The 22,356-nt window shown below is 37.3% G+C and overlaps 1 protein-coding gene across 3 annotated transcripts in view; it reads right to left on the minus strand.

The window, feature by feature from the left end:
- LOC140148454 (uncharacterized) overlaps nucleotides 1–22,356 on the minus strand; it is a 63,092-nt gene that overhangs the window by 36,651 nt on the left and 4,085 nt on the right. The window contains exons 2-5 of one of the 3 annotated variants that reach the window (XM_072170405.1): nucleotides 21,952–22,030; nucleotides 14,383–14,418; nucleotides 10,479–10,655; nucleotides 6,306–8,092 (exon numbers count right to left, since the gene is read on the minus strand). In XM_072170405.1, the coding sequence (XP_072026506.1) occupies nucleotides 8,043–8,092; nucleotides 10,479–10,655; nucleotides 14,383–14,418; nucleotides 21,952–22,015 (327 nt within the window). In that variant the 5' untranslated portion in view covers nucleotides 22,016–22,030 and the 3' untranslated portion in view covers nucleotides 6,306–8,042. Of the gene's footprint in view, nucleotides 1–6,305; nucleotides 8,093–10,478; nucleotides 10,656–14,382; nucleotides 14,419–21,951; nucleotides 22,031–22,356 lie in introns of those variants that run through there. The other 2 variants (XM_072170403.1, XM_072170404.1) reach the window with 2 other exon arrangements.

Raw genomic sequence — 22,356 nt, forward strand, 5'->3', positions numbered from 1 at the left:
GAATAATTCTAAAAGATCAATCTATATGAATATGTTCTCCATTTTGGTATGAAGTAGTAAATATTTGAGATATGGTCAAATCACAATGTTAAGTTACTTTTGGGACACGCTGTATAATGTTGTTGTGTATAATTTCGACAATTTTTTACACAGGTTAAGTAAAATTTCATCAAATGTTTTACCAGTTGTTATGTAATTTTAAAATGCACCTATTCGAAAGGCAAAACATACATTGGCCAGATATTTTGCCGAGTTTATGTAGTTTTTACCTATTTCAGGTAAGAATATAGCGCCGACCGAAAGCAATCATGGCGGACACGACGTGTATGTGATCGTGTAGCGCATGCCTCCTGAAACATCATTCAAATAGGTAGGTTTCGAAGTCATAAGTTGGAACCAAACTGGAGATTCGTTCGATAAGCTCGTGTATGGATATCTTTGAGACATTAAAAATGGCTATATATGGGTTCATTTACTAGATTTATCAACATTGGAATTGACATTGCAGCGTACGTATTGCCGCGATCATGATTACGTGCTACGACATTCATTAGTTACAGTACGATACTGTACTTACTGTATACTGCGCCCGGACACTGCGCCCGGACACTGCGTGTATACATGGTATAACAATGTGTGTGTTGAGATAGATAGCAATGTAATACGGTGTAGACGTGATAATGCATTGAAATGACTTTGATAGGTAGTCCTACAGTACCAAATATGGGAATTAGGCTTGAAGCATTTCAGTGGCTTAGTGTATTATTATAGCATTGTATCGTACATGTAATACATGCGAGAGAGAAATGCTTTACAAATTACATTGAACATTCACTCCCCGGCATTCACTAGATAGCGGGTTGAACTGATAAAACGGAAAACAAAAACAAAATAAAATATTTCATGCATGAAATTGTATTGTTGAACGAATCTGACAGTTGACCAAGATCTGATGACTTCAAATCTATCATGAATTATGTTTCAGCATAAAATAAAACAGAAAGAAAGAAAGAAAGAAAGAAAGAAAGAAAGCCCCAATCCTACCTAATAATGAAGTTGTTTTTTTTGCTTAACTGGTATGTTTTTTTTACAAATTCAAGGTTGTGTGAAAAATACCTATTTGTTATGGGGTTCATATGCTACATAAATGTTATGTATGTTTTACATAAGTTGTGTAAAAAATACATAACAATTATGTAGTAAAATACCTAATAGCCGAGGTAAAAAGATTCTACATAAAAGTTATGTAAATATTTTACTTAATAGCCATAGTATTTTTTTACTTATCTGCTATGTTATTTTTACATAATTCATGGTTATGTAAAAAATACCTATTTGTTTGGGAGTTCATATGCTACCTAATGTTATGTTTATTTTTTACATAACCTGTGTAAAAAATTTTCTGTGAGTAAAAGAATATGACCTATGGCGTACCATGCTCGACTGACACACAGCGAGGTACAGGTCAGTCACCGAGCTAATCGGGGCTATTGTCAGTAGCCTTAGTCAGATGTCCTTCGGCCCATTATGCGACTCAAAACTATTAAACAGGTCGATACAAAATGGCCATGCGTGGCGGTGGATTCAACCTACCATGGCGATTTCTGCCATGAAGATATCGGGGCGATGACACTGTGCGGAAGGTTGCCAGCGTTTACCCAGGGAGCAGGGATGGTCCACCTGCATCGGGAAGATATAAAAACCTCATTGGTGTCAAACAGTTCAGTGGGGTCAAATAAACACCCCTAGGGTGGACACGTAAAAAAACCTTCTGCACGGGGCCCACAACATGGGGGGTCACATGTGGGGGGTCCATTTTAGTAATTTTTGGTCAAAGTATATCGTGTTTGGTGTCAAATGAAAGGAAATTTAATTTCAAACACAGAATGTGCTGTTTTGTCAATTTATCATCCTGCAAAGAGTTACACTTGATTTAAAGGTGTACATGTAGGCCTACACTACCGGTATATAATAACGGATGATTGAAACGCTAACGTGGTTAGTAGCTATACATCGTGTATATTACTGTCCCTATCTAGAATACTAGAAAATGCTAAAGGTGCCTTAAGACTTCCAGCTATTTCAGTGGAATGTTTCATTCTTATAGGAACTATTTTCTGTAAATCCTTTGTCAATATGACCATCATCTATAATATATGGATAATACTACATTCACATGCACATCAAGGCGAACTTTGTACCTCTTGTCTTAGAGTCCATAAAAGTACTAAGCTTATCTACATTGTGTTATCATGACAAATGTTGAAGTCATACAATAATATCCTATTGGATGTCTTCTTCAGATCCACTTTCTTCTTCATTACTTGACTCCAGTTCACCTGCCAGTTCCATTTCCAAGTCTTCTTGCAGCTTTGCTCGACTACCGTCAGGATGTCCTCTGCAGATTCAGCCGATATTGCAGCGTCTGGATGCTTTTGAACACTTGCAGTTTCTCTGGCACCCTTTCCTGCAGTAGCAGTTGGTTCCTTTTGACACATTTGGTGGCCATGGTGGATTTCACATTGCTTGTGGAACTACGACCTCCCCCTCTAAAGTCCATCCGCATTCCTTTGCGATGTGTGCTGTTTTGTCTCTGATGCATGCATATGCTGCTCTCTCCAGGTGAAGGCGAAATGCATCCTTGGTTGGTGGTAATCTCTTTAAGTTAGTAGTATCATTCTTCAGTAATTTATGAGCCCTGAGCTCTGTAAGACTATTACACCGGGCGATGTCATTGCTGGAAGAGTAGACTGATGAAATGAACAACTGCTGCGCCTGGTCAATGACGTCATCTGTCAGGTTATGGTCAGCCTCAGCAAAACTAGCAAGATGATCCAGTGGAACAGTCTTGCTTTTCTCTAACCAAGTAGGTTTTCCAATGAAGAAACGGTAACTGGCTGTAATGTCTCGTCCACTGAGACTGTGGATCAGTGGAAGGGCCTGACACCAGGGGTAGCGCTAACTTGCACCATGGGGTCATAGGCGCATTCTTTTAGCTTTTGCCGCACAGAATTACCATTAAGATGTTGCTAAAGGATTTAACCCCTTATATCTATTGTTTTGGCTCCATAGTTTTAAAAAATTTGCACTTTTTGATCCTTGTTTGAAAACCTAACGCTACCACTGCCTGACACAGATCTGTATAGCTCTCCTGGTTAGTTTTCATCTTCATCAACTTTAATCCCATTTCCTGAAGCATGGTCTTATAGTAGTAGATGCATAACCCAACAACATTAGTGTCATTGGTGTAGATTACTATCCGCTTCACACCTCTCACTTGAGTAGCATAGACAGCGTGTAGCAACATCCGTGTCATCTGCTTCTTCATGAGTTGACATTAGTTGCTTAACTCAGAGAAGATGTAAGGAAGTAATTACAACTTCTCTGCTCAACTGCAATCTCACTTCCATTGGTCAACAGGGTGCATTTTTGTTCAACACGGAAACCTCCCGCAAGAAACAACTTCATCGATCCTAGAAATGGGTTGACCATCTCATCACTGACCCACTTCTCACAGAGGTACACAGGCAATGCTGATTTGTTGTTAGATACGCTAAAAAAGCTTTGGGATTAGGTGCACAAAATTGGCTGCTCACTTCATACACTGTTCCACCTGTTTCAGCCCATCTGGTATACGCTCTGCAGACTACAGGCTGTTGGCATAACATCTGTCGCAACAGAAGTGTATGCTCTCTGTACGTTGGGATAGATTGGACATAAGTGGTCGTCTGTATTGGTCAGCAATATCTGGAAAAGGAGCATCTCTGTCAAATGACCACTTGCGAATGACAGACATTGCATCAACAATCACACTGGAATCTGTGGGACGCCAGATATCTTCAGCAGGTTGCACTCCAGTCTCCTCCTTCAGGGCTTTAACAAGGCCGGATTTTCTGTATTGACCCAAGCTCTCAAACCCAGGGTCCATGCTTGCTTGTGGTCAGAGAGAGGTGATGACCACTACTGAGAGACCCAGATATGATGCTACATTAGGCTATATGATCACTGGCATGTCCAGGATCTGTTCCTGCGGGGGCTCAGAGGGGCTTTTAGGGTTATGCGGGGGGCTTAATGGCTAAAATAGCCATAAAACGGCTGATTTTACATGATTTTTAAGTGCGAGGGGCTTCAACCCCCCAAAGCACCCCAGACACGACACTGATGATTGCTAGCTGGGCCAAGGTCAATGGCGTTGGGTCTCTGTTACTAGGCAGAGGGTACTCAGGATAGAAAAAGGTGTCAATTCTAAAGTAGGAGTGGGTCTACAAGAACGTGAATCGTGAAGAGGATCTAGTTACTTGTTATCTATCCAAAAACATGGAAAGAATGTGAAACAGCACATCAGATCAGTGTATTGATTGCAAAATTTAACGAAATATGATACCACACATGTCATATATGCGCAGCTCTACTTCATCTGATAACCCCCCCACATTATCCAGAGGCCCCCCCACACCACATACACACCCCAACATGGTGGCGCAGTCCAATCAAATATATGGCATAATTTTAAGCATCAATTTACTAATCTTTGTGCAAATAAAAGGTGATTTTGTCACATTATAGTGCACTATATTAAGTATTACGCTGCAAAAATGGGTTTCAGGGGCAAACTTTGACCCCCTAACACCCCATGTGCAGTTGATTTCAAAACGTGTCCACCCTAGGGATGTAGTCTATAGGCCATAGAATCCATCTATTATAGTACACGTTTTTATATCTTGCCAAGTCAGTTTGCATCAAAATATGGGGGTTTGCTCCCTGGGTAGTTGGAGCGTGGCGGGTATGGCGAGGGAGTTTGTTCCAAAGAAAAGGTCCCTACACAAAAGGCTTGAGTACGTGTATGCGGTACAATGAGAAGCCTCGTGTCCTGGGCAGAACGTAATCCACTTCTACTGGGAATGTAAGGCTGAATGAGTGATGTAAGATGGAGATGTTGTTGAGTCCATGAAACATTTGTAGACAATGGTTAAAAGCTTGAAATGGATGCGAATAGGTATTGGTAACCATGGAGGAAAGGCGTGGCATGATCATACTTTTTAGCCCTCCAAGTAAACTGGCTAGACTTTATAAATCTAATGATATGTACTTACAGTGTATGTAGCTGGGATGAAAAGCCGACCATTATGAAAAGTATTGACCTTTCGTATGGAAGATATACATGGAGTTTCCCAAAATTGTAGGTCTTTTGGGAAACTTTATGTATATCTTCAATACAAAAGGTCAAATTTTTGAAATGATGGGACATGTAATTAGGACTGTTAAGGTGGTACTACACCCCTTGATAAATTTGTGACTATTTTTGCATTTTTCTCAAAAAATAATAACACACTAGTAAGTAAAGTTATAGTATTAGTTAAAGTTAAAGTATTATAGGGGCAAGGAATCCAGTTACTACACTGGAATTTCAGTGACTCAAGACAAGCGGTACGTTTTTTATGATAAGAAAAGTGGTACCGCTAGAATGTACTACTAGTACATAACTTTTGTTACCTGTGTGTAGTTATTTTTTTGAGAAAATGCAAAATTTATCAGGGTGTAGTACAACCTTAAATGTAAAATGGCAATTTTAATAATTTGCTATAAAATTTGTATTTATCACTCGTATTCAGAATTCAATTTGGTGTGTCTGATGTGCTCTCAGGTCCCACAAAATATACTGATATAAAATTGGACTGTTTGAGCCCATATTTATTGGTCGAGCTATGTGTTTTAAAATATTAGACGGCGTATAATATTTTAAAACTCATAGCAAGACCAATAAATATTGACGTAAAGCTTCAATTTTATCATTATTTTGTTTTGGATCCAATATTTTCACACACTTGGATTCATCAAAACATAATAATGTGCAAAGGTGGATTACAGAGCCCTTAACATGCTTAAACCAATCGCTTGTGATCTTCATCAATCACTTATGGTGTCAAGCTATTACTTACCCTGCTTTCTGCAGGAAGCTTCATTTCAAGTAATTTGGCTAATTACATCTAACGAATACCAACTCGACTGCACTATTTTGAGAGTCGACGATGATGCTGATGGTGATGACGACGACAACGCTGACGACGACGGTACCGACAATGATAATGATGACGATGACGATGATGACGGTGATGATGATGATGATGACGTCAATGACGAAGTATATGATGCTGATGATGATTTTGATTCTGATGATAGTCCTTATTTCACGTTTTAATAATAGGCCTACGTTAGACACCCCTATTCCGTCTTGCAAGTTAAATGCCACCAATACAGTTCATAATAGACGATTTAGAAAACAAATTACCATAAAGCCAATCTGGTGGGTTTTTTAATTGTTTTTATTAGAAAAATCAGAAAACAAACACATGATCAGAAAATATTGGAACAAATTTACCAAAATCATTCATATACAAATTTACCATAAAGTCAATCTAATTAATTTGACCTCCAAGTTTCTTGTTTTAACGTAATGAACCTTAATTTATAAGCCGATCCACCAACTGATGTTTTTAAAAGCAAAGTCATCGAGACCCAAAGCCAATATCTCTCAGAAATGTTGTCCAAGAACATATTTTCAACATACCTGAGGTTGATGGTGGGGCAAAATGTCTGACATTGGTTTTCAGGGGGGTCAAAATGTACAAAAAATGTACAATTGGAGTTTTGCATGGGTAATATCTCAGCTAAAAGTATTCTAATAGGCTCAATGGGATAAGAATAATGTCCTACCAAAGGGCTCTGACTGGCAAAAAAATGGACAATAAAATTATTTCTACCCCCGAAGTTGGTCCTGGATGGACGAAGTTGCATTTTGAGGGCCCTATCTCTTTTAAAGTAAAGGGGTCACAAGTTTTCTGATGCCAGATTTGAATTCTACATAAAAAAGTACCCCAGGATACATACTTTTCAAAGTTGTTGGGGGTTCCCTTTATACATTTATGGACCTCCAAACATTGTCTTTCGCGTTGCGACACATTTTTTACGCTGACCCCCCTACAGTTCAAATTGATGCCACGGGAAAACGAAATGGAGTATGAAGCTCAAATTTTCAGGATTTTACTTTCTCATCAATATCTACCACCATACAGAAAAAGGAAAAAAATGAAGAGGTGCTGCGGTGCACATCCCTGGAGTTGACATGGAATGGCTCAACAGATCAATATAATTATAATCTGTGGGTGTGGTGGTACACCATCATGGGACCATCGGTAAAAGGGCCCGGAAAGGGGCCATTGACGGTGCATCGACACATTATTTGAACAGGATGGCATCGGGTGTGGCAGCTTCTTTTTTTTAAAGGAGTCATTGGTCGTCAGAACGGCTAAAAAGGAGTCTAGTGGCACATACATATATTTTCAAATTACAAACATTTCATGATTTTGATATTTTTATTAAAATATCACGCAGGTTGCTAATATTAAACTACAGTGCCAGTTGACATAAGGGACCGTTCACTATTTACGCCATGATAAATTGTTTTATTTGAACCATGAGGAGGAATGCTAGGTTTTAAATGGAGAAAATTGGGAAAACAAGGGAGCTATATACGGAGGGGAGTTTCAGCGCACGTGCGCAGAAAATCCGTCAGTGGATTCCTTGCGTCCACCGTGCGCAGTTAATCCGATATCGGAAGTTCTGCGTAGGGGTCGCAGAAGCTCCACTGGTGGATAGCTTACATAACTCCTGACGTAAATATTGAACGGTCCCTAAAAGTAATAATAATAATTCCTTCACACAAAGGCTGACAGCAACATTGTTAGCTTGATATTTGGGAGTGACGCTCTCAATATAACGTTCAGACCTTTTTCCTTCTCCTCCTTAGGCTTTCTTATAATGTTCCATTTATCTGAGTCTTCAAGATCAGAACGTGTTTCTGTTCTGAACGGTAGGTTCAACAAGCAAATTGGGCACAAAATTTTATTTTTTCCGTGTTTAGAATATTAATAATTATAACATTTCTATACAGTATAAGACTTCAGTAGAACCTTCTCTTATCCAGATGCTGAGCAGGTTGCGATGACATTTTATTATATACCGACAGGATAGAAGAAGTTGAACTAAATGTCGCGAAGCTGTTCCAAAAGATCTTTCAAAGTTGATCTATTCTCTGCAAGAAAAATGAGAAATAAAAGATATGCTAAGTATGTACAGTTTTTTTTCCAAAGTGTTTTCAGTAGTTGCAATGGCTATGAAAACATTTCGTCTCTCAAAACAATGACAAATTGTTAGTTTTAGTGTCAAAATAAGTATCCATTGATCATTTGATCAGGCGACATGAAAACATAATATTTTCACACAATCATTTGACCACCAACTGTAGCAAAAATCTGATTTTGTCCTCAACTTGTGGAGGACCACACAATGCTATAAAGTGTCTCTTAGGGCTCTTCTATTATTAAAACTCTATTAATTGCTTTACTATCATGACTATAGAAGTCAGCGGCGCCTCAGTCCTGCCGTGCATATGGCCTTTATGTTATAACATTATGGTTTTGGACCACAAATTACAGACGAAAATAGATATTTGCATCAAATGTAAGTCAGGTATTCACTACCAACATGCAGTCAAGTCTGTCGTCACGTGGCTGCTGTAGTGACGTTCATGCTTGTAGGCTTGTGTACTTGGAGTAATATCATAATTATTAGGAAGATTTGCATGACCATAAAGGATGTTACTGCACAAACTGCATCAAAATTATTAGAACCGGCGGGATATGTCACATTTTCCACCAAAAAAATGTAAAAAATATCAAATCGCTAATAATAATTCCTGCGCTGTTATTAGAAATGTCATAATACGGTACCGTAAAAACTCAATAGTTAGCATCTGTGCTTACTTTTTTTATTTTTTTTATTTTTACAAGATATCAGAAACAAAACAAGTTGAATAGCTTCACTGTGCTCTCAATCTATATCTCACTTCCTTTACGGTTAGCAACTATTTAAACTGTTGCCATTTGGTAGTTCACAGCAAAATTTGCATTGATCATTTCATAGCGAGTGTGTAGAAGAATTCAAATAATTTATAACAGATATACTTGTTGAAAGAGGGCTGACATACTGCAGTTACTGTCCGTTTTCCTATACACAATACACAGTGCTCTTACCATTGACGCGTGACCTCTACAAAATAGCGTACGTTAGAAGTATGGGGATTTGCATAGTTAACGTCGCTGTGTGAAAAATAACCGGCCAATATTAAAAGTATTCTTCTAAAATTCTAGAAAATATAGTTTTGTAACATGTCCTAAATTTTTAGCTAATTTAGATGTTTGGAAATATTCGTACTTTGGTGTTTTAGTGTATGTTATAGGTAATAGTACATTGCCTAGTTAACGTCGCTGTGTGAAAAATAACCGGCCAATATTAAAAGTATTCTTCTAAAATTCTAGAAAATATAGTTTTGTAACATGTCTTAAATTTTTAGCTAATTTAGATGTTTGGAAATATTCGTACTTTGGTATTTTAGGAAGGATATGTAAACGACAGATAACACCAAAAATATGAAGAAATTATTTCCAAACCGTGTTAAAGTCAACAATCATTATGTTGCTCATTTTCAAGAATGCTGGTTAACAAAAAGCAGACCATTGTCTCATTTTGTGAACAAAGGTCCACATACCATTGTTTCCTTGCGTTTCCTTTATAATCGGTTACCCAACTGAAGCTATAATACCAGCTCATTGCGATACCGCACATATAAAACAACCACATGTGCACAACCAGAGAAGATCTGATTTAATCAGTTGAGCTGTTTTCAATTAGTGTTATCTTGGTTTAATAGCTTTTAATGGGGTTTAAGTCCTGCAAAGGTCGAAATGAATTCTACTGTAGGCATGACTGCATCATGAAACAACACTTTTGTAAAACGAACATAACTCATTAACTACAATAAATCAAGCTAGTTTTCGAAGTATATGATTTATAGAATGAACTTTTGCAAAACATTAAAGTGGTTTTTTTTCTCAAAAATATATTGATTTAGACAATGAAAATCGATAGATATTTAAAAAGATCAATTTGCGTCTGACGTCTGTCGATCAAACTCGAGCATGGTTTGTTTACAAGTGTCGTGATGATAAGATGCTGAACGCGGCGGTAAAACCGGGCGCCTTATTGTTAATTTTACACCTTCAAACATACAAACCATCTCAAAAGTAAAGTTAGTGCTTTATCATGTTTATAGTGGGAAACTTTCTTTCCCGAAGGCAACATGTCAACAATGCCTAGAAAAGTTGCTTTTTGCCTTGTAAAAGAACGTTATTTTTCGCCATTTTCTGCTATTCCTTTTCTCTGATCGGCACCAGATAAATCGTCCTCCCTTTTACTCGCTATTAACCAATCAAGGATCGTAGGGAATGTGATTGACAGTGACGTCATACGCAAACTAGTCTTTTTACCTCTGTCTTCTTTTATAGTGAAACAATGCGGCAAAAATGACGGGTCGTCGGTTCCAATCATTCTGTAATCTCCAAAGTTTAATATCTACTTACGTGATTTAACACTTTCGTCACATTTCGTTCCCTTCCAGGGATCATAGCAGTCACAAATGAAATCTCCCTTTCCACGCTTGTCCTCTTTACAATAACCATGACCGGAACATTTTTTAGTGTAAGTCATACAAGACAAGAAAGAATCTCTGGTCTGAAGCATATCTAGCACTTCACGAGCTGTAATAAAATCAATTTAAACACATTATACTTATCTAATACGCCTGCTCTCTTGCGCGATACATTTTAAGCGACAATCTTTTAAAATGAGTTTGGTCGGGGTTTTTTGGGTTTTTTGTTTGTTTGTTTGTTTGGTTTTTTTTATAATTTTTTTTATTTATTTCTTTTTTCAAACCTGATTTTGTTTGGTCACATTATATTATCCAACTGACAACTAATCGGATTCAGTCCAATTCTTTGTGTTTTTCAGACAACAGAGCAAGTTTGAATTAAACTTAAATACCCATAGAGCACCACAATTAAGGTATAATTAGCTTTCCAGAAAACTTCTCTTTCGGACCATAATCTGGGGTGGATTCATGATTGAATGATACATGTAATGTTAAATCGGTTACTGTTCGCTATCTCTAAGGTTCGCTATCTCTAAGGTTCGCTATCTCTAAGGTTCGCTATCTCTAAGGTTCGCTATCTCTAAGGTTCGCTATCTCTAAGGTTCGCTATCACTAATTTCAAATAAGGTTCGCTATCTCTAATTTTAAATAAGGTTCGCTATCTCTAATTTTAAATAAGGTTCGCTATCTCTAATTTCAAATAAGGTTTGCTATAGCGGTCCTTATTTAAAATTAGAAATAGCGGACCTTATTTGAAATTAGAGATAGCGGACCTTGTTTAAAATTAGAGATAGTGGACCTTATTTAAGATTAGTGATAACGAACCTTAGGTATAGCGAACCTTAATCGAAATCAGTGATAACGAACCTTAGAGATAGCGAACCTTAATTAATTAGGGATAGCGAACCTTAAACAAAATTAGTGATAGCGAATCTTAGGTATAGCGGACCTTTATTGGAATTAGTGATAACGAACCTTAGAGATAGCGAACCTTCAATAAATTAGTGATAGCGGACCTTATTCAAAATTAGTGATAGCGAACTTTATTTTAAATTAGTGATAGCGAACCTTATTTTAAATTAGTGATAGCGAACCTTATTTTAAATTAGTGATATCGAACCTTAGAACTAGCGAACCTTATTCTAAATTAGTGATATCGAACCTTAGAAGTAGCGGACCTTTTTTTAGGTATAGCGAACCTTTTTCTCTATTAGAGATAGCGGGATTCTGATCTCCATAGACTTTACACGTTAGTGACAGCGAACCTTAGAGATAGCGAACCTTAGAGATAGCGGGATGTCACCGTTAAATGGAACGACTAGACCGGACTTTTCCCCATTTTTTGATCGACTGGGCTGGTTTATACGAGCCTGCTACGGAACTTTTTATTAGAAGGGGACTTCGTGATCCACAGCCTCATCCCCCACTTTTCTCCAAAAAAGTTGAGATTTTTATACCACTGGAAACCTCTGGCTACATAATGTTTATGTACCAAAAATTTCTTGCAGATTAATTCGTTAGATGTCGTTAAATTTGAATTTCGTTCTGGTATAGCATAACGAAATGACAACAGTGGTCTATGGAGCAGTGCAATACACATAATCATGCATAACTCGCAAACGCAAAGTCGGAATGAACTGAAATGTTGGGAATAAGCTTTTTTCGTGGATATAGACTGACAAATTTCATAAAAAGAAGATGCTACGATCACGAAATCCTCCTTTAAGTTTATCAGACTTCATTTATAATAGTGTAATTTGTTACGTTGCCTTTGCCGTATACAAAGTCTGTATGCTCACTTCACAACTACAGGCTGAGTCAAAAAGAAGTAAACTCATGTTTGAGGGGCTGTAACTCGAGATCTGTAAGGAATCTGCTAAAAATGAAAATACCACTGGAAAGAACAAATTCTACACGTCTAAATAAAAACAGGAATTGTTGCAATTGCTCACAGCAAACTCAAGTTATATTCATTTGAATACAGCCACCCATTTTTGTAGCTGCACACGGTTTCACTTCCCAAGTAGAGGCCTACCTATTATATTGATTGGTAAGGCGCGATATTCAAATGCAAATAAAGTTCTGTGGCAGGTGTGGATTCGATCAATAATTCCTACATGTTAAAGGGCTCTTTTCAATATGAATTTTACCTCATTGCACTACATTATAATAAAACGGGCCAAATGACAACATGGCACCACAATTTACCGCACTGGAGCGCACGTTTCTGTCGACGAAGTATCATGAAACTAAGAGTCCCACTGAAGTTCAGCATCTTTTTCGTCTCCAATTTCCTACAGCTAACCGGGTTTCATGTAAGGGAGCAGTATTTAAGAATGTGAACAAGCTCAATTGACATGACACTAAGGACAGCCGGAAGCTTCAGGCAGATCACGAACTGCTAGATCACAAGTCACGAGTTATACATGCGTTACAGCAAGACCAAAGATCAGCTCATTCCTTTACCCAACATTCCCCAATCAAGCTTAACTGCCGGATCGTTCGTAAAGACTTGAATTGGTATCCCTACAAACTATAATACCATCATGGACTTGAATATTAATTAAAAGTAAAAATCGTCTTTTCAACAATAAATCCTGTTAGCACTTTGCTGATTCGTCGAAATTGACATGGATGAAAATCAATCAGCCGTGTGCAGCTACAAAAATGGGTGGTTATATTCAAATGAGTATAACTTTAGTTTGCTATGAGCAATTGCAACAATACTTTTTTTTATTTAGACGTGTAGAATCTGCTTTTTCCAGTGGTATTTTTAATTTTAGCAGATTCCTTGCCGATCTCGAGTTACAGCCCCTCAAACATGAGTTTACTTCTTTTTGACTCAGCCTGTACAACTTGAAGTGGAAATTTTTCGTAATTTTGGGTTTTTACTGGGGGAGGAGGCTAGAAACATATTTGGAAAAGGGACCCCCCCCCCCCCCCCCGTAGTTCCACCACTGATGAGGTACATAATACCGCTCGGAAATGACCTTCGCGTGTAGCGTATGATTGTCAAATGTTGATAGTTTCACTATACATGGGGTATATTGCACTGTTTGACTTAGAAAGGACTAACCCGGCAAACACAAAACGTTTTCGACATCATTCGCAAAAGGTTAAAAAAAGGTTGTCAGAAAACGTTTAAATGTCGGGTTATATAAAGGGTATAAAACGTTTTCGTAACATTAAAAAATATTTTCTGATAATCTTCTGCAAATATTTTAACATAATGTTATTTAAGTGTTGACAAAATATCTGGCAAAATGTTTGCAAAAATAGTTTACAATAACATTTTGAACACATTTGAAAAATATTGTTGTAGTGTGTTTTCATACAAAACGTTTTAAAACGTTTTCATGACATTTATATAACCCGACATTAATGTTATTAAAACGTTTTGGAAACAACATTTTAAGAACATTTTTGTGTTTGCTGGGTGCAAATATTGTTAACATAATGTTATTTAAGTGTTGACAAAATATTTTACCAAAATTGTTTGCCAAGATAGTTTACAATAACATTTTGAAAACATCTTAAAAATATTGTTGTGGTGTGTTTTCATACAAAACGTTTTGAAACGTTTTGATGACCTTTATATAACTCGACATTTTAATGTTATTAAACGTTTTTACCTAAACCAAAAGCCAAAATATAACTGATTTAAAACGTTTTTGTGTTTGCTGGGAATGCAACCAATTCGGCTGGATGGCGGTGAATTATTCTGTAGGCACTTGTAACCTAACGTTTACTGATTTTTAATATATCCATATTTTGCTGCAAAATACATGCACTTACGCAACTTTAAATAGTGTAATACTAGGACTAGAGTCGCTTACCTAAATTTCTTGTTTCTAAGTCAAATTCTTCTAGATCTGTAATAAATGATGTAAACAATATGTTAATAGCGGTGCACCAAACCGTACGTCGTATCTACTTTGATTGGTTTGACTCCAAGGTTTGATTATAGGGCCCTCAACTTAAAAGTTCCCCCTAACACTTTTTAAATTAAGTCGAAAAATATCTTACGAAATGTAAAAATGTAAAAAGATATGTATAGCCCTATTTGTTTTACCCCTGGACCAATTTATAGCGTCACATATCATAATTTGCGTTCAGTCACAATGGTTAAGAGGCCGTTTTAAAAGTTACACCTGAGTCCATAGCAGTCAGGTTTTCTTTAACAAACACATGAATAGGCCTCAGCGGCCTACTGGATTGTTTGAGAGTTGACTCCTATAGACTCAGATGCCACTTTTAACACTGTTATATATGTCAACGCAAAGATGTGTGACGCTATAATTTGGTCCATATGTGTAAAATATATAACATTTGCATTTCGTCAAATATATTTTGCTATATTTTAAAAAGTATTTATATAGGGGGAATTATAAGTTGTGGACCCTAGCCTATATTGTAGATTTGAGCTATTTACTTAAGTTATTTGTTATGTCAACACAATTTTGAACAAAGGACAAAGGTGTTGCAAACAAAATGAATGAATGAATGAATGAATGAATGAATGAATGAATGAATGAATGAATGAATGAATGAATGAATGAATGGATGGATCAATCAATCAATCAATCAATGATTAACTAACAACAATAAAATATTGTGTCTACATAACTAAAACAAACGTAGCAACAAGTCCCTCGTATTTGTAGCTGAGCCATATATAAAAGTCATCACTATAAGCCACAATCAGAGGATGATTTAAGGAAGCCCCATCATGCACTGTAAAAGTGTTATCACTAGAGTTTCAACTGCCACTTTACTTCTCAAATCCCATTGAACTCTGTGCAAAAGATGTTGTTTTAGAATTGCCCGTGTGTCATTATTACTTGGTCGATTTCAGATCTAAAATGATGTGTGCATGAAGGATAATTCACACCTTCTGTAGATACCATAAAATGTGAAATCGACCAAGTTTTAGAAGGAGTTTTTATTGTAAATATATCTGTCCAAATTCAAATTTAACCATGCACGTGTGTGTGCAGTGGGCGGGCAGTGGTGTCATGTTCACTCACACAGCTGTGCTAACCGCAAGACTTGCTGGGAAGTGCTTAAATCATCCTCTGAGCCACAATAATCTAATTTCCAATAACATACCGTAGTACACGTACTATTTAACAATCAGAGATCATTATGTTGGTTGTATGCATTTCTTTTTCCTTTTACTTTTTGGAATTGACCCGGACCACATGCTATGCATACTTCATTCTTTTATTTAGCGTTACAGTTAGATTGTAGTAGTATAAAACTACGATTTAAATACTTTTTTGTTTAATGCCAAAGGAAACTGAAGGAAAAGGACAGAAACGAAAAGAATCTGCACCCGAGGCAATGTTGAAATTATGGCAGTTTTGGTGTTTACTCTAACTCGTGCACTTTTCAACTTACAGTCTTTCTTTAATATAAAAAGTGTTTCATAAAATGTTTTTTAAAAATATGTAACAATGTAAACGCTTCCTTTGCGTGTATACCTCGAATTTCTCTCTTTTCAACATCCGGGATTTCAATTCAGTTCCCGTGATTCTGCTTTAAGACATTCTTTTCTGGTCTGATTTTCTTGAGCAATTTTTCATCATACAGCAGGAAACCCTTTCATTATGGAAAATTAAGTGTCATATAATATATTTCTGTTTTTTTGTTGTTTTTTGCTTTTTGTTTTGTTTTTTTTGTTTTTTTTTTGTTTTTGTTTTTGTTTTTGGGTTTTTTTTCTTCTGAAAATGCAGTAAATACATGTATATACAATATGATAACGCATTCCAAAATTAATATACTTCTCATTGTAATCTATTGCGGACTCTTTATGGATATCATTATTTTTCTACTACACGTAATGGATGAAACTTGATTGAGACACAGCCCGGTATTATCAGTGCGTATTATATGCTATCAAACACTTAAAAGGGCATTTCGTGATCCACATCATCATCCCCCCACTTTTCTCAAAAAAATTGAGATTTTTATATCACTGGAAACCTCTGGCTACATAATGTTTATGTTCAAAATTTTCTTGCAGATTAGCAAAGATATTGTGAAATTTCACATTGCCTATGGAGCAGTGTAATACACAAAATCATGCACAACTTTAAGAGGGCACGGTGGCTCAGTGGTTACGGCCTTGGACTCATAATCTGAGAGCTTGCTTGATGTGCATGGGTTCGAGTCCCCGTCCCACCACCGTGTTGCGCCCTTGGGCAAGGCGCTTTGCCTCGCTTGCCTCACCCACCCAGGTGCAATGGGAAGCTGTTAGGGGTTGTCACAGTCGTTGTACTGATGAACCCTGCGCCAATTGTAGGCTGCAAACGTGGTTCCGACATATTCTAATGACGGCGGAATAAATGTAAAGCGCTTTGAGGCTGTTTACGGCATAAAGCGCTATATAAATATCTACATTAAATATCTACATTTAACTCGCAAATACAAAATCGGGATTAACTGAAATTTTGGGAACAAGCTTTTTTTGTTGATATCTACTGAAAAATATCATAAAAAGAGGATGCTAGGATCGCGAAATACTCCTTTAATTCGTTGATATCTACTGAAAAATATCATAAAAAGAGGATGCTAGAATCACGAAATACTCCTTTAATTGACATCGCACAGCGTAATGTTTCCGTATATAAATTCATTTACTACGTCGGCGAATTCATCCAATCAGCGCGCGAGTAGCTCGTGACATGTAACGAAATGACGTCATCGCGAATGTTCGTAACATTGCAATTTCATTCACAAATCGGTGATCGGCTACTTTCGGAAATTGGTTACCCATAGTGCATAGCGTGAATCAACATGACTTCCGTGTGGCCGTCTCGCTGGTAAGTAAACAGAGCTTTTCAATGCTTCAAACCCCGTAAAAAACGGTCAAGAAATAGATTTTTCCTGATTTTTTAAAGATTGAAAACTGACTGATATTAGGGAGTGCAATTTTGAGACCCAGTATGCAATATTTTGAAACGAAAATGCGATTTTAAAATGGGAATATCTTACAAACTTAGGTGAATGTGATTTGTCTTGAAGTTTTTTCTTCATTACGGACAACTCAAGCTTTCAATGCAGTTGGTCTGAGAGGCTGGACAATTTTTACTGTCTTGGACAATTTTGTGTTCATAGGGTAGGTTGTTGTCACGATCCAGCAATGTGGCCATGTCTCGACCGACTTTGGGACCATTTCAGAGCTTCCGGTATGGTGAATTTCGCTAATTGTGAAATTAGCCCACATGTCTTATTTACAACACTGCGAAATATTAATTGCTTATGCTGATGGATATATGGTGAAGGGCAATTTCTTTGTAAATAGCAGACATTAATTTTCCCACTATTTATTTGGGGTGAATTTCAGTAGAAATTGTCCATGATATTATAAGGGGGCTGTCATTTTCTTTGGAGGGGGGGGGGGGTAAGTGCCGGGTATGAATATACGGGGGCAGGGGGTCATAGAATTTTAGACCAAAAGTAAGGGGGTAGAATGTGTTGACGCCAAAAAGAGGTAGGGAGTTTTTGACCTGAAATGGGAGGGGCCAGGGGGTCATAAAAATGTAGCTCAAAGTGGTAGGGGGTTAAAAAAATTTGACGCTGCCCACCAGAGGTATTCATGACCCCCTACCGGGGGTCCCACACCACCCGGAGAAAATGATACCCCTAAAAGTTTTTTCTTTCAAAAAATACTATATTTAATTCTATGCAAAAAGGGGGGGGACTGAATTTTTTACCCCTCTGAAGGGGGGTACTTCAAAATATCACCTTCATTTTCAATTTTTCTCATAGAACATAAGTTACCGGGAGCTCTGAAAATAAATAATATTAGGTCTGAAAGGGGCCCTATTTTCACAATTAAATTGCATCAGGTCCCCCTGTTACCAAGTGTTTGTGAACGGCACCGACGGGGGGAGTAAATGAAAAATAAATGAAAGTGGTGAGTGACCGCACCAGGGGGGTGGTGTTCAGGGGTAACATTCTCCGGTGGCGAAACAAGACTTTCGCAATCAAGGGAACAACTAAGGGACCATTCACAAACACTTGTAATGGGGGGGGGGCTGATGCAAAAGGGGGTGTCTGAAATGTTTTATTTACCACTTTTTTTTACACTTTATTTTTACCACTGTCCCAGCTCTATCCTAACAAATTTTCTAAATTTATATTTTCTTTTTCAGGCCTGCTAAAAGATGAGAGCTACTGTACAAGCAACAACCAACTGGTAGTCACCATTGACGGATGCCCCGTGAGCCATTTCATGTCACTCTTTGCAGCAAAGGCAGTCAAAACAAATGCAACATAAGGACTGAAATGATGACGGAGTTCAGAAACGCACTTCAATGTCGCTAATTGAAGAACAATACTAGTATTGAAAGTCAGGACTCTTAAATTAGGTGTAATGGAATGTGTAAAATGTTATTCAGATCTATTATAAATATTCAATTTAGACAGAATACAATTTCATTCGATTTTAATTTAAGGTATGAAAAATTGCTTACATTGATTTTTAACTCCTTGAATTAAAATAGAATTAAATTGAATCAAATTGGATTTCAATCCAAGCAATTTTTTTAACATTAAAAATCGAATTAGATTGAATGTTTCTAATAGATTAGAATTCACAAATTTCATTTAAATGTTTTAATCCAATAGATTGATTTTTAAGTTGAGGAATTTTGAGAGAGTATACTGGATATCTTCCATCACACTGGAGGCTGGTAAAAAATTCCCATCATTCTATTTTGGTTTGGTTGCTTATTTATGCCAAACACAAAAAACATTAAACAAATTGTGCTTTTTATTTTTTTATTTTTTTACTTTCTTACAGATCTCAAAATAAACAGTGATCAAAACTACATATTCATCACGCTTATTTGTTTATTTCATGAACTCTTGTCTTTTTTAATGTATCAGAAAAATAGATGTAAAAACTTAAGTAATTATTTATAAGTACATAAAGATCATTTCTTTTTGTCTATTGGCAGTCACTAGTATTTTGGGAAGGAATGTGGGAATGTGTGCAGGCCTTGAATTTCAATTTTGTTTTTGGGAGGAGGCTTGAAAATGTGCCCCCAAAAAAAAAAAAAAAAAAATCCTGAAATTTGAGGCCTGCACACAAGTCTTCCCAAAAGACTACTAAGAGCACTAAGACAAAAAGGTGATGAAGAATGCCTTGAAAATGACAAAGATCTGGGGCACCAAAACCAAAACTGAAATGCTAATCTTCATGAGAGAAATAGTGTCGTCTGCCAATAATAAAGCATTTACAAGACAAGGGTTTAGGACCAGAAGGCCCTATCTGCAATAGCTGCCAGGTGTCATATTTTAGAGATATATGTACACTACTTAATGCAGAAATTATTGAGATGTCTACAGGGCAGCTATTGCAATTGGGGCCTTCTGGTCTGAAACCCCTCAAATTTTAATTATTGGAATGAAGGTACACCTTACCCATCACCACCCCCCCCCTCCAGAAACCTTGGCTATACATTGGTTTACCTCAAGTTCAATAGTGACATCAGTGTATATTTTGGTGAGCCAGTGGAGTATTGAATTGCAAGCGTTAAGTTAATTGCACAGAGCGCACATGTATATACAAGGGTGGTTTGTATGGCATAACCACGAAAAGACGTCACTATTGAACTTGAGGCTAACCAAATAAAAGTTCCTGCTCATCGGACATTTCCAATCATTCTATGCTAGCTACATACAGTCTATAAGGAACTCTGCATTGCAGTTGTAGGCATCACACATTGTGAGTGTCACTTGTTGAGTGCCTTATTGTTTTTATAATTAGAGCAAATATTTACCAGTGCATCATGCATGTAGTTAGTTTATGCACCACATAAAATCGCTATGCAAGTATTTAAGTTCTTATAAAATAGTCAACCTCCAGGTAAGATTTTTCTTCGAAAAATTAAATTCTTGACTTTTTCAGTTCTAGGCAGCATGTTGGGAGAGTTTTGAATACATGCAACACATAACAGATGCCAGCTGTCGACTTCCAAACCATCTTTTTTGACTTTCAAGAATTGTGCCATTATCCTCAGTTGTTCTACTGCATCTGTAATTAGAATTAGAAAAAAAGCCAATGATTAATTACGAATTATCAGGACTGTGGACCGCCTTTTATCAGACAGTGATGCTTTTAGTTTTATTCTTTTAACTCGGATGCACTCGCTTTTTAAATTGAAAATCACACTGGCCACGGTTTATTTAAAATTCCTATACTCATGATAGTAGGTAGCAGAATAGAAGAAAAATGGCCGAGTACATACAAAAGACAATTGATGTAATACGAATAAATTTGACATGCTATTGTTACTTTGTAGTTAAATCTTGAAATGAGAAAGCCTTCCAGATCGGGCAATTTAATTATCTGGGTATAATTATCCTAAAATTAAATCTTGAAGTATAGTGTTTGCAGATGGAGTGAAATCATGTTTTCCTAGAATCCTATACTGCCAGTTCACATGGTTAAGGACTGTGCAATAATTAAGAGCCCCCAGGGGGATAAAATTTCCAAACAGCCCGTCAAAAATTGCTTGCCCTCTCCCTCTTGGACTTGGCCCGCCAAAAATTGCACCCCCCTCTCAGCCCAAAAAACTAAAAGGACACAACATTAGCCAGAGCTGTGCAATCATTATGAGCCAAGGCCCAAGGCATGTGGGAGGGTATTATTTTTTTTTGGGGGAATAAATTTTAGTGAGCCGAAGGGGGAAGTAATTTTGACAAGCCGAGAAAGGGGGAGGGCAAGGAATTTTGGCAAACATTCATGGTATCCCATGAATGTGAGCCAAAAATTGCTCCCCCTCCCCTTCTCGGCTTGCCAAAATCCCCTTCGGCTCACTAAAAATCCCCCACCCATTTTACCCTCCCACAGACCTGGGCTCATAATTATTGCACAGCCCTAATATAATGTTGTGTCATTTTAGTTTGCAAAACAAATGTAATCCTCATATATTAAAAAAGAAACCCACCTTGCAGATTCGTACACGTACACAAACAATAGCTGTACACACAGACACAAACACTGGCAGTGCAGTACGTGTTGGTCAATGTTTTCGCTGTGTATTGACTGTATTCGATGTCCGTGGCAATATTTGTCCTTAGTCCATCTTATTACCGGTATTTGCTTCTCTGATATAAGATGAATTGAAAACCTATTGCAAACTTGTTCAAAAACGTCGGTAAACGAGGCAAATAATGCGATTTATTTTGACAACAACTATCGTGTGTGAAGCCACTGGGCGCAGCCATGTTGAGTTCCGAAGTACGTTCGGTCCGCTCGGGTCTTCCGATTCATCACGAGTCTTAGCGAGTTATGCCGAATTACTACCCCCTCTAGCGTATTTTTCTAGTCAACATCATGGCGATTATTTAGACGTAGTAATGGGAAACATTACGCTGTGCATCGTACATACCGTTCTCAGCAAATGCATTCTGAGCAACCAGCAGACAAACCAAAGCAAACAACACGTATTTCATGATGATTTTGTTCTGCAAAATGCGAAATTGAATAATATTAAACATTCAAAAGAAAGCTTTAAAAGGAAAATCAAAGAAATTCATATTTTTCATTAATTCATTCACGCGTATGCGCGATTCCGCTAACTTGCGTTCGCGTATTCGCTATTGGAATGTGGCTTCCGTTATTAAGCATAATACACAAGAAACCGTCGATTCTTGAGTATTATAACAGGACCGCGACACTCCGGCACTTATTGGAAGACATCTAGTACAGCAGACAGTACATGTACAATGTGATTCTCTCATTTATAATTAGGATTACGTCATTGCCAGAGCTTGTTTATTTGTTCATTAGAATG

The sequence above is a fragment of the Amphiura filiformis genome, chromosome 3, assembly GCF_039555335.1.
Source record: "Amphiura filiformis chromosome 3, Afil_fr2py, whole genome shotgun sequence".
Taxonomy (NCBI): domain Eukaryota; kingdom Metazoa; phylum Echinodermata; class Ophiuroidea; order Amphilepidida; family Amphiuridae; genus Amphiura; species Amphiura filiformis.